Source organism: Hyperolius riggenbachi, chromosome 7, assembly GCF_040937935.1.
Source record: "Hyperolius riggenbachi isolate aHypRig1 chromosome 7, aHypRig1.pri, whole genome shotgun sequence".
NCBI classification, from domain to species: domain Eukaryota; kingdom Metazoa; phylum Chordata; class Amphibia; order Anura; family Hyperoliidae; genus Hyperolius; species Hyperolius riggenbachi.
Window position 1 is genome coordinate 267,742,511 of NC_090652.1, and position 12,717 is coordinate 267,755,227.

General features: G+C 44.3%; 1 protein-coding gene across 2 annotated transcripts in view; it reads left to right on the forward strand.

Moving 5' to 3' along the window:
- The window catches only part of PSMD14 (proteasome 26S subunit, non-ATPase 14), a 171,539-nt gene that overhangs the window by 88,381 nt on the left and 70,441 nt on the right, over positions 1 to 12,717 (forward strand). For both annotated transcript variants that reach the window (XM_068245663.1, XM_068245664.1), the window contains one exon: positions 7,162 to 7,312. In XM_068245663.1, the coding sequence (XP_068101764.1) occupies positions 7,162 to 7,312 (151 nt within the window). The remainder of the gene's footprint in view (positions 1 to 7,161; positions 7,313 to 12,717) is intronic.

The following is a 12,717-nucleotide window of genomic DNA, read 5'->3' on the forward strand; positions in this document are numbered from 1 at the left end:
AGATGTGCTTTCTGTCACAATATTGCAGAGCTTGTTTTTGCAAATTTCTGAATAAAACGTATTTACAGATGAAAATCAGGTCTGCTGCTGAGTACACGGACCTAGAAAAAGCCGGGGCCTGGATATGGACTTTCAAGTAGCTAAACACTTAATAAAGAATGTTGTTATATATTGAAATGCAGTTCTTTATTCTGTCTATACCCACTTCCTATAGTTCTGCTGCCACCCGGCATCCACAGTCGGGAAAGGTAGAGCTGCACTGGGAGATGAGAAGTCGAGGAAAGACGGGAGCCAGAAATATTTGCTCATTTTGTTGTGCTTGAAGCCAAATTTAACCCAAAACTGAACCAGACAAATTCTGAAAGCAGTCATAAATTAGTGCGATATAAAATACGTTTTACCCTTTTGCACTTCTGTTTAAAAATTGCAAAACTGTATTTGCATTCTCAAGTGCATGAAAAATACTGTATTTTATACTGTATTTTTCCTACCATAAGATGCACCTAAGTTTAGAGGACAATATGCGGGGGGGGGGGGGGGGGGGGAGATATACTAAACCTGGTGCGTGTATGGTGCAGGGGAAATGAGGAGGGTGGTTAGAATACACCCTGAGAGGAAAAACCGAGACAATGGGAGCCCCGATGGTGCAATAAATCACAACAATATACAATAAGGTAATGTAAAGTGTGATACTCGCAAAGGAAGGTTGCAGTCGTGGAACTAACCACTGTAGGCAGGTGGAGATGCACGAATCTGACTCCATTCGGGTATCCAGCCCAGCTGGATGCTGTCGCGCTCTTGGTAAAGGATAACCAAAAGTTATAATAATGGTTGAAAATCCAAAGACCTATTAGAACACCCCTCCAGAGGAGGATGGGAACACAAGGGGAACAGGGTGGAGAGGCGCCCAAGATATGATAAAACAATAAAACAGTAAAAGGACAAAAACAAGGTGGCTTACCTCAATGAAGACAAGTCATTAATAATTAACGATTGTATTATATGCACTGGCAACGCGTTAGCATAAGCCACCTCGTTTTTTTTTTCCTCTCACAGTTTTTAACTCCGTTTGATCATATCTTGTGTGCCTCTTTTCGCCCGTCTATGGTGCAGAGCTCCTAAGGTGGTGTGAGGCAGGGAGTAGACTGTTAGCTCCTACGGTCAGTCATGTGAGGCTGCGACTCCAGTGTTTTCAGTCTCTACTCCCAATCACCAGTATCCTATAGAGCAGGGGTCCCCAACCACCGTGCCGCGGCCCACTGCCGGTCCGTGGGCAGTCTGGCCTCTCGCCCCCTCCCTCCACGGCCGCCGCTCCTGTTACCTTATGAGCTGGCGGCCGCTTGCTCTTTTATAATCCCTAGTGGCCCCTCTCCTCCACGCTCTATCGTCTATAACAGCAGCGCGACCCGTGGCTGCTAAGGAGGAAGGAAGCAGGAGAGCTGCTTACTTTGACGGCGATATATTCCGTTACTATGGTAACCGCTCTTCTGCTTCCTTCCTCGTTAGCAGCCGCGGGTCGCGCTGCTGTTTTAGACGATAGAGCGTGGAGGAGAGGGACCACTAGGGATTATAAAAGAGCAAGCGGCCACCAGCTCATAAGGTAACAGGAGCAGCGGCCGTGGAGGGAGGGGGCACTTAGTGCTATACTGGGGTAACTATACTAGCTATACGAGGTACACTGGGGTAACTATACTAAATATACTGGGGCAACTATACTAGCTATACTGGGCTAACTATACTAGCTGCACAGGTGTAACTATACTAGCTATACTGGGCTAACTATACTAGTTATACTGGGCTAACTATACTAGCTATACTGGGGTAACTACTAGCTATACATGGGTAACTATACTTCCTGTACTTGGGTAACTATACTAGGGCAACTTTACTCCTTATACAAGGGCAACTTTATTAGCTTCCTATACTGGAGGCAACTATACCTAGATACTACTTGCTTAGCTATACACTCCAAATCTAGGTGGGGGGGGGGGGGGGCTCCTGCCACTCCAATTAGGGGGGGGCTGCTTTCGCTGCTAACCTCGCCCCCTGCCGCCCCCCCTTCCGGACCCCAGAGAAAAGTTTGGTCTCTATACTGGTCCCCGGGCTGAAAAAAGTTGGGGACCCCTGCTATAGAGTACAGTGTCAGTATCCTAGCCCAGCTGCCCCGACAAAGCTCCCGGCTCTCAAAGGACCTTGGTTCTGTAGCTGCTGTGCTCTCCCCAGTACTCTGCTCTCACCCGGGTCTCAAGGGATCTTGGTTCTCTCACTGCTGTGGTCTCTTGGCATAGGCTCAGCACTACTCTGCTCTCCCCAGAACTTGACTTTTTCCCAGTGAGGCACACTAGACCACATGCAGACTCCCAGCACACAGCACAGACCTCAGTAGCCTGCAACTTAGGTTGTTGCTTGCCAGGGCTGTTTGTAGGTCTCTACGTGCACAAAGAACGTGGTATTAACAAGATGATTGGCACACCCTGATGTTCTGCACTACTTGGAGCTTGGCGCACTCATGTGATAGGCATGGCTTTGAAAAACTGCAGGATTGGCTGAGAGTTGCAAACAGAATGGTGATTGATGTGGGTGTGGGCAGATTGTTTATGCCCCACATGAAGAAGTATTGGATCTGATCACTAATAGGAGCTCTTGCTCTGTGCTTCGGTAATGCTGATCACTGTTTGGATGCCTGTCCAGGATCTCTGATAATGCAATTACCTGTAACTTGCTGGGAGAAGGGGACAGAGGGACACTCTTCTTGTGTCCTTTGGACCATAAGACACACTGACATGTCCGAAAAATATGGTACATCTTGTAGCATAAATGTAGATTTACTTTTTTTTACCTACTTTAAAAGAATGCATGCGAAAAACGCAAATTGGTGACAATTTGCATGTGAAAAACGTTTGCCATTTCCACACTGATAGGAGTGAACCCTGACTTTCAGCAGATGTGCATCTATCCATACAAACTTAAAGGACTCCTGAACTGACCTCCAAAATGTTAAACTAAACATGAGACTGTCTCTATTATGGGGGCCTGATTCATGTCTCCTGGTTTTTGTCAGGCTCCACTCTGCTGTGTCACTTTGTCCTCCCTTTGAGGCTTCTATTGGCTTTGGTCAATCAGGAGGTTAAGAAGCTCCCCTCCTTCTGCACGTGTTGTCCCATCTCTGTAGCCCGTTTGCAAAGGATGTTTCCAGCCATGACTGCTGTACACAGAAAGCACATAGCATGGACCTATAGAGAGTCTGGAGTGGAACAGAGCATGTGCCGAAGGAAGATAACTCCTTCAGCCTCCTTTAAACTGAAGCCAGTCAAAGCCATGAACGGGGAGCAGGGTGGCAAAAGGGAGGAGAGCTCAGTGAAACTGGAGAACTTCTAAGTATTTCCAATCTGTAAAACATATATTCTCATGTTTAGTTGAGGATTTTGGGGGTCACTTCAGGTGAGCTCTAAGACATCTGGAGTCTGGCTAGATTGCTGTTAGTGTCCTCCCCAGACAGACAAAATTTCAGCTGCGGGGATGCAGAAGGAGTGGCAGCAGAGCGGGACGCATGACTCCAGTGTATATTGTAGAGTATGGGAGCGGTTGGAAGCTTTGCATCTTTCATCTTCTCTGGCCACATGTCCGTCTATCCACCTCGCTCACACTAGTGCTCAGCATCTCTTGCATGTCGTGTGTAATGACACCACTTTAGAGAGTGAGATGCACTAGAGCAAGCAGGGAGTGGATAGAAGGACAGAAGTAGCTTTAGTTTTCAATTAGAGTTGTGGAAAGAATGTGCGGCACTCCCTTTATTGCATATTGTCTGTGGCAAAAAAGTGACAGGAATCCAGAAACGTCACCAATCCTGCGGAGATTAGACCTTTTGACCTTTTTGATGGATGTGCAGTCGTCAACTTGTGGAGAGAAAAAGCGTGCACCTTCCGTCCTGTAGCCAGTGCTGTTAATTGCATTAATTCGTCACACATGAATCATGCTGATATCGCCCATAGACACGCCATGTGTGCTGGCAGCTACGGCAGCCTGGTGAGAAGAGGTGGGGTGGCGGGCACACGATGGCCGTTTTGCGTCCGTCCTGGCTACAGGATGGAAGGTGCACGCGTTTCTTCTTTCTTCTCTCCACAACTTGAGAAGTGGCTTTAGTGTTTCCCCTTCCCTAACCTCAAAATTTGGGGTTTGTTGGAGGCATTGCTATGGAGATCCTGGGGTTCAACTTGCTCCCCCATCAATGCACATGCCCAAACCTCTGCATAGCATTATCTGAGCTTCCTGGTGCCTGAACATGCCTATTAAATAAGACACTAAGCGCAGCACGCTCTGACAAAAAAAATGTGTGGGAGAGCACTTGCACGTGATGACGGACAGACTGATAGGAAGGCTCTATCGGGTACCACATTGATTTATAGTACAACTGTATTTTTTAACTTACCGGTACACAGAATCATGAATGCAACTTGAATTCTGTTTAATGACTATGCGTGTGCTATAAACTATTCTTTGTATGCTTCCAAGCTTGGAGATGAAAAGGGAATTATTTGCATGGTTCTTCAGTACTGTAAATTTCCAGTGATTGAACTATTACCATGGTGCCAAGGTTCAGCAGAAATACTTACACGACACCTGAAGTTAGAGGGATATGGAGGCTGCCATATTTCTTTCCTTTTTTAAGCAATACTAGTTGCCTGGTTATCCCACTGATCCTCTTCCTCTAATACTTTTAGCAATACACCCAGGACAAGCATGCAGCATATCAGGTGTTTCTGACTATGTCAGATGTGACAAGATTAGCTGCATTCTTGTTTCAGGTGGTTGATGCAAACGCCACTGCAGCCAAATGGACCAGCTGGGCTGTCAGGCAACTGGTTTTGTTTAAAATGAAATGAATAGTGCAGGCTCCATATACCTCTCACTACAGTAATTTTTACCAGGATCTTCATGCTGAAGTGTTGGGAGCTTAGCAATTTTTTTATGGTTAATTTCTTCATAGCAATAGTGCGCATCACTAGTCGGCACAACACTTAACCCTGAACTTTTGCGAGAGGGATCAACTCCTGTTCCCAGTGGGCAACAGTGCTCATGTTTGTACACACGTAGGTTGCTGATTAGCCGCTCCCAGAGTGTAGACTGCTCAAAAAAACCTGGGTTCATTTTTTTAGAAAAGGGACACCACTTTTTTTTGGGGCTGTTGCCTTTGATGTAGGGTGTGAGCCTTTGACCAGGGTTCAAACCTTGGCTCAAGCCAGTATGTAAAACAGTAAGGCATCTTTGGGCAAGGCTCCCTAATGCTAGGTACGCACAATATAATTTTCTGACAGATTTACTGTCAGATTATTTCAAACATGTCTGATCTGATTTCCAATAGTTTTTTCCATGCACTTCTATGAAAAATCATTGCAAAAATTGATCGTAAATCAGATCAGACATGTTGGAAATAATCGATCTGACAGTAAATCTGTCAGAAAATTGCATCGTTGGTACCTAGCATAAAGCTCCCGGTCACCCGTGGCTGCAGCCCTGAAATGCTTTTAGTCTGCCAGGAGAAAAGGGCAATATAAATGTTGTCTTGTCATATAAGGTATGAAAACTAGAAAACAATGAGTAAACCAATCCGATTAGAAACAACTACTGTACATGTGTTGTGGCACATATATATACTTCTCATGTGCAACCTAACCAAAAAGTCTTCCTTGTATGTAAATATGCAGCGTAGTAATTGCTCATGCAATGGGCTCCAGTTTATAAGACCAATGTAATGGACTGTATGAATAAAGGCAATTTTGGGGCTAGTATGACAATCCGCTACTATTCTCATCCATCAGTTACACTTGATCCTTAAATTGTCAACACATTGGGCTTGATTCACAAAAGAGTGCTAACTGTTAGCACGGGCGTTTTCACGCAAATTTTCATGTTTGCTTGCGAACGCGAATTTCCTCGCGCAATTAAACGTTTTCGTGCGCAAATGTGAATTTTCACGCGAAACCGGCCGTGCTAACAGTTAGCACTCTTTTGTGAATCAAGCCCCATATTTGTTGATATTTGTTAATTCCAGTTCAGAATCCCAGTAAACAAGGATTATGTGACTGTGATCGGAGTCCAGATCTTGCCAAACATTCTTGTTGGGCAATCCTTTCCACATGCAATCTGCTAACAATCTTCTGTGTTGGAGCTGCTATTGGCGCGTGGAAGAGGGCAAATAAACTGCGTCAGGTGAAGTCCCAATCCCCTGAGTACAATCTGCATATCATCTTCTGGTCATATCCAGGTGGACATGCAGCAGAACGCTCACTGGGGAATTACCAACTCAAGCATCACACCTCACCACCTCAACAAAAACCTTGACCAAACCAAAGGCACTGTCAGAGTGTTTGACACCCTATTGTTGCCCAAAGTGGAATCAGAAATTGATCTAAAGGGGACTACAGGTTCATGCTGGCTTCTCACGGTGCCTACGTTCTGCCGCAGCCAGATGACTTTGATCATGCGTTGTGACCAAACAGGTCCTCTTTTTAATAAAACCAGAACATTTTTCCCCTCCTAATTTCTCTGAGTGGAAGCTGAAGATCTACCATCAAGCCTGGTCTTAATTGCTTTATTAGTAAACAGTTCTGTCTAGTGAAGCTGCCTCACATTAATTCCATGGATCATCTTTTTATGCAGTTTTTATTCTTTACCTCTCAACAGTTGTCATGTGCCTGCTCAAAATTCTTTTACTGCGAAGAAATAGAGAGAGAAAAAAAAGAACTTCAAAATTAATGTTAGCAAAAGGCTCAGCAGCTGAGCGGAACAGTGCAAATTGCTTTTTGACTGGGTTCCTAGTTGTACTGCTGGTTTAATTGATATTTAAAGAGAAGATATTTACTCAAGTGCTGAAAGGGTAAAAACTGGCTCAGGAAAGGTGTGGTAACAGGGTGATATCCTGAAAGCAAGAACTACCATCGCTAATGTGTATCCCTTAATGATAGCACTCCTTTGTCACACTTATTCATGTTCATGCGTTCACAACGATGTTATGGTGAACGTTTCTAATGGTGCCTAATTCACACCAACCGCTTTCCTGTTTTTTTTTCCCCCTCGTCCTAATTTATACCCCGTTAGATTAATGCCTCCTTTTCATAGCTGGTTATGTTCGGGAGTCTGACGGGTCTTCTCTCGTTCCAGGCCCGAGATGGTGGTGGGTTGGTACCACAGTCACCCCGGTTTTGGCTGCTGGCTTTCCGGCGTTGACATCAACACTCAGCAGAGCTTCGAAGCCTTATCGGAGAGAGCCGTAGCCGTGGTAGTGGACCCCATTCAGAGTGTAAAAGGAAAGGTACGGTACAAGTTATTTTTATATTCTAGCACCGCTTAACAAATAATGATTGCCGCCATGAATTTACTATTCACTGTATTTAACCACTCGCCCTTTCAAACTTCATTTCTTTCTTTCATTTTTTTTGTAAGTATTTGAGCTGAAGTGTACAATTAACACAGTGCTTTGCTCCCATGGGGCTTGTTTGTCTCCACGATTAAGCTGGCTCTCACAGCTCGGCTTAAACACGCCGTTTCCCTCACCTCATTGTTGCTTAATCGGTCAGAAGCAGTTTTTTGAAAACGAGCTACTCCTATCGTTACAGACCCTCTAAGGATTACACGGTGCTTAGCCAATCGCATCTGGCTCTTGTGCCTAAACAGGCTCACAGTAACTTTTTTTTCCCTAGAACTCCTGAATTCTTTAAGCATTAGTTGACAATTAGCTTCTCCGAAGTCCACTGTCTCAACAAGCATGCAAGCTTTTTCTCTTCCGAAAGAAGCCGACGAGTGATTTAAGTATGCCTAATGCATCTGAAAAGAAATTAGCAGGCGTAGCATATTGGGTTGTAGTTGTCCTTTGTTGAATTTTTCTTTTGTTCTTGTTTGGTTTCTTTTTTTTTTTTTTTTTTTTTTATTTCGCTTCAGCCCCATATGCCATTTTCCTATTTCCTGCCTCGTGACAGCAGGGTGCAGGTCTATTATCACCTTCCCAGAGCTGTCTGCCAATGTGAGAGGCAATTCGATTTTGCTCAGCCACAGGGAGAGTGGATTATAAAAACTCAGAAGCTACTGAAATTGGCTTGAATGCTTTGCTGCTTTAAAATACTGCTGAGGTTTCTTGTTGGAACATGTCACCTCCATTGTAATGTAAAATAATAGATATGGTAAAAAAAATGAAAAAAAAAATGATCGCGGTGCATTATTACAGAAATTCTTCCCTTTCCTCTTAAAATAACCCCATCATTATGTACCGCGCTAAACATTGTGTGCCGCCGCCGCCATCCCGACGTGCTCGCCGATGTTTTCTGTCTTATGATTGGGAGTGAACTGACGTTCCTGGAAGTTTGGGGCAATTTGCGGGAAAGAGAAGTACAAGCTTCCCAGGTGCAGGAGATTTTTATTTGTTGTGATTTTACATATTACCGATCTAATTAATACTTTCTGAGAGGCTGGGAGGTATTAGAAGGCCTGATCCCCCAATTAATTATTCAACTAATTGGATCAGCAGGGTGTACATTTTTTTTCCAGTAATGAAGCAGGAACTATCCAGAGTAATTTGCATATGTTTTGGTGGTAATGGAAAATGACTGTTAGGGTTTGAGCAGACCTTGGGTTTAGCTTTTTATTTTTTAATTCTGTATGCCTACATTTTTTTTTTTTTTTTTGAAATCAGGTTTTTAAAGGATACCGTGATATGTGACATGATGAGATAGTCATGTGTATGCACAGTGCCTAGCACACATATAACTAGGCTGTGTTCCTTTTTTCTTTCTCTGCCTGAAAGAGTTAATCAGGTTTGTAAGTGACAGTTCCTGTCTGAGTCAGGACTGGGTCAGACTACAGTCAGTGCGACCCTCACGGATAAGAAATTACAACTATAGAACATGTTCCTAGCAGAAAATTGGCTGCTGTAAACAAGAGCTAAAATGGTCAATAGTTCATATATTTTAGCTCTGGCATACTTCAATGAATGTGTCATTGAGCAAAGAAACAAAACAATAAATGTAAAAAGTAGATTTAAGTATAAAATAAAACTGTGGAATATCTTAATCATTTTAGGAGAAGGATAGATACAATTGTTTGTTTCATTAATTTATTTTCACCTTGGGTGTCCGTTAAAGAGACTCTGTAAAAAAAAAAAAGTCCTCTGGGCGGTACTTACCTTGGAAGGGGAAAGCCTCCGGGTCCCAATGAGGCTTCCCCCATCCCTGTAGCTGCAGCTAATTCAGCATTGGCTCCCCCGAAGCCTCCCGCAATCCTCCCCCGACAAGCCTGACAAGGGATGATTTATGTACCTTCACGGGATCCAGCGCAGGCGCAGTAGCCGCTCTTTGTTACAGCTAGGTGGTAATAGCCGAGCCCGATCGTATCCGCTCTACTGCGCAGGCGCAAAGCACTTAGGCCTGCACAGTAGAGCTGATGGATTGGGTTTGGCTATTTCCGCCTTAACCCGAACGGAGATCTGCTACTGCACCTGTTCTGGATCCCAGAAGGTAAATATTAACATCGCTCATTTCGGGGGGCTACAGCTGGACAACTGAGAGACAGAGAACAGGGGGAGCCTCGTTAGGATCCAGAGGCCTCCCCCTCCCAAGGTAAGTACCCCCCCATTGGACTTTTCTTTTAATTACAGGATTTCTTTAATGCAAACCTATTTAAAAAGAAACTTGCTCTATTGGTTGTAAAGGAACAAGCTCTTGGCCTTTAGCTCTTTGGCTTTTAACCTATTTTGCTGTACACAACAGCTGTACATGGCACAAGCCTTGACCATTACAAAACCAGGACAGGCTACTTGGTTGTTCCAGACTCTCTATACAGGAAGTCCCCTGTTAGCGAATGAGATAGACTTAAGGTCCATTCTTGACTTGAATCTGTCTCTGTACCTCCTCTTTGCCCCCCTTTGCCTCCAATGTTCCCCTCTGTGCCACCTCTGTCCCCTACGGCAGTGCTCCCCAACCCTGTCCTCAAGGCCCACCAACAGTGCATGTTTTGTGGAAATCCACAAAGGTATTTAATTAGCTCTGGTGAAGCACTAATTACCTCACCTGTGAATGTTTGTGCTTTCCTGCAAAACATGCACTGTTGGTAGGCCTTGAGGACAGGGTTGGGGAACTCTGCCCTACGGTGTCATCTCTGTCCCCTTATGCCCTCAGTGTACCGCAGCAAATTGTCCTGCTTCTGTGGTTTCTTTACATTTTTCTGAAATCCATTTTCTAAAAAACTTTTCAAAATTCAACTTTTTTCTACAGAATCAAATTTCACATTTTCAGGCTGTTCATATTGGCGGATTGTTCGGAAGTCAGATGTTCATAAGTTGGGGACTACCTGTATAGTTAGTCACGGATTAGGGTGGTCGTCTTGGAGCTTGCACCTTCTAAAACAAGTTGGCAATGGCAGTTCACAAATTTATAGCGGGATAAAAACTCGTGCTGTCCTTTTGGCGTAATCCGCAATGGAAAATCGTTGGTTCTAGTACTTGCAAATTACATCTCCAGAAATTGGCACTGAACTCCGCATGTTATCGCTCAGAATGCATTTGCAACAAAGGGGGTTAAACATGGATAACCATGATGAAAATAACAAAACACTTTCAATATAATGAGATGGTATTAATCCAAACGCGCATCTTTCAGACCATAGTGAGCATGTTTCTTCATCTCCAAGTTCTCCATTGTGGTTTTCACTAGTTGGGTGAAGGATGAGTTGATATCTCATCAGCCACCACTCTGGTCCATTGTGGACTTGGCCACTTACTAACTGTAGCTCTATAGACACACTGCTGGGAAGCACATTCTGTGCAGGAGTTAGGTGTGAGGATGCATGAACTGTCATCCCACTTTGAGCTACAGAGAACTAGCTATGTTTATTTCTCTGTCACATGCCACTTCAAGGTCCCCTTAAAGGGGAGCTGTCACCCATAATTTCTCAGAAAAAAAAACACATATAAGTAGGTAAATACTTGCTCTACATAACATGTGTATTGCACTGTCTGCGTTTTGATTTTAGTGATTTTTCTACAGTCAAAAAAGAGAAAATCCTTCTTAGCATTTCTCATTTTAACTGGCTATTTCCTGATGTTATTTCCTCCCTTACTCTCATCTGCCTGATTGTATATGCATTGCCTGCCCTCCACTATAGAAAGTGCATTGTCTCAGCATGAGAAATATTGGCTAATCAGAGGGGAACAGAAGTGTGGGAGGGGTAAACAGGAGGAAAAGAGGCTACAGCCAATCAGACTGCATTAGTTAAAGAGAGTCTGAAGCGAGAATAAATCTCGCTTCAGACCTCATAAATAGCAGGGGCATGTGTGCCCCTGCTAAAACGCCGCTATAGCGCGGCTTAACGGGGGTCCCTTCACCCCCAAATCCCCCTCGATACACCGGGGGAGCGCTTCCTGGTTGGGGCAGGGCTAACCGCAGCAGCCCTGCCCCACGCGCGTCTGTCAGCGCGTATCTCCGCCTCTCCCCCGCCCCTCTCAGTCTTCCTTCACTGAGAGGGGCGGGGGAGAGGCGGCGATGCGCCGCTGACAGACGCGACTGGAGGCAGGGCTGCAGCCGTTAGCCCTGCCTCCAGGAAGAGACAGCCAGCGACTTTTTCTACGACACACTTTTGCGGGGGGTGGGTTGGGGGTGAAGGGACCCCCGTTTAGCCGCGGGATAGCGGCGTTTTAGCAGGGGCACACGTGCCCCTGCTATTTATGAGCTCTGAAGCGAGATTTATTCTCGCTTCAGAGTCTCTTTAAGTCTGAGGGGAAAGTAGAGAAGCAAAAAAGGACAACCCAGCATGCCCTGCAACTTACTTTGTGTGTACCAAAGTAGTCAGGTAAACTGGGGAATGGTCATTTATCAACAAGAAAAGTAATCGTGATTTTAACCTTTGTATTGCCTGGTGAGTACCCTTATTACTTGTTTACCAGATAAAAATAATTGATTTTTGATTTTATGCCCGACAGTTACACTTTAAAGCGGTATTGTCACCATAAAAATCAAATTTCAACAGCAACTGGTTGAGTGTATTACGTGAGTAAGATGCTAATCCTGCATTCAAAACTTTTTCTGCTGTTATGGTTTGTAGTTATCACATACTTTAGGAGCACTGGCCCTAGTGCCATACAGTGCCAAAGAGTTGAATGCTGGGAGTTATCTTTATCTATAATATATTCCTCCTCTTCCATTTATTTCCCTGCCTAGCTGCTTATCAGAAAAACCATCTGATTACTTGTGTTTACAAGCAAGGCTGAGGTGACTCAGTGATTGGATGTGTAAATAAAAAAAAAAAGACAGTGCAGTTCCTAGAATCCTAGGATAAACAAGAGTCAGGGAGGATATGATGTCAGCATTAGCTTGGCAAGATGGCCACTGCCTAGAATAGGATTTTCTGCTTTTTCTTTATAAAATTCACAGGAATCATTAGGTGGACAGCACAATACATCTGTTATGTAAGTAGAAGTCATATTTATCTACTTATATATGTGTTTTTTATTTCTAGGTTAGCATGGGTGTCGCTTGTTCTTTAAAGGCACAAAGCACCTACCAGGAAATAGGAAACTGCCAGTACTAGTGAGATATTCAGATTTGAAGAAAGTTTCTAGAGAAATTTTCTTTGGACAAGTCAGTCACACAACCTAAAGCCCTGTGTCTTATGGGTAGAGCTCCCAGGAGAGTAGGAGTTGCTTTCCCAGCCCAGAACCACCACCTGGCTCCT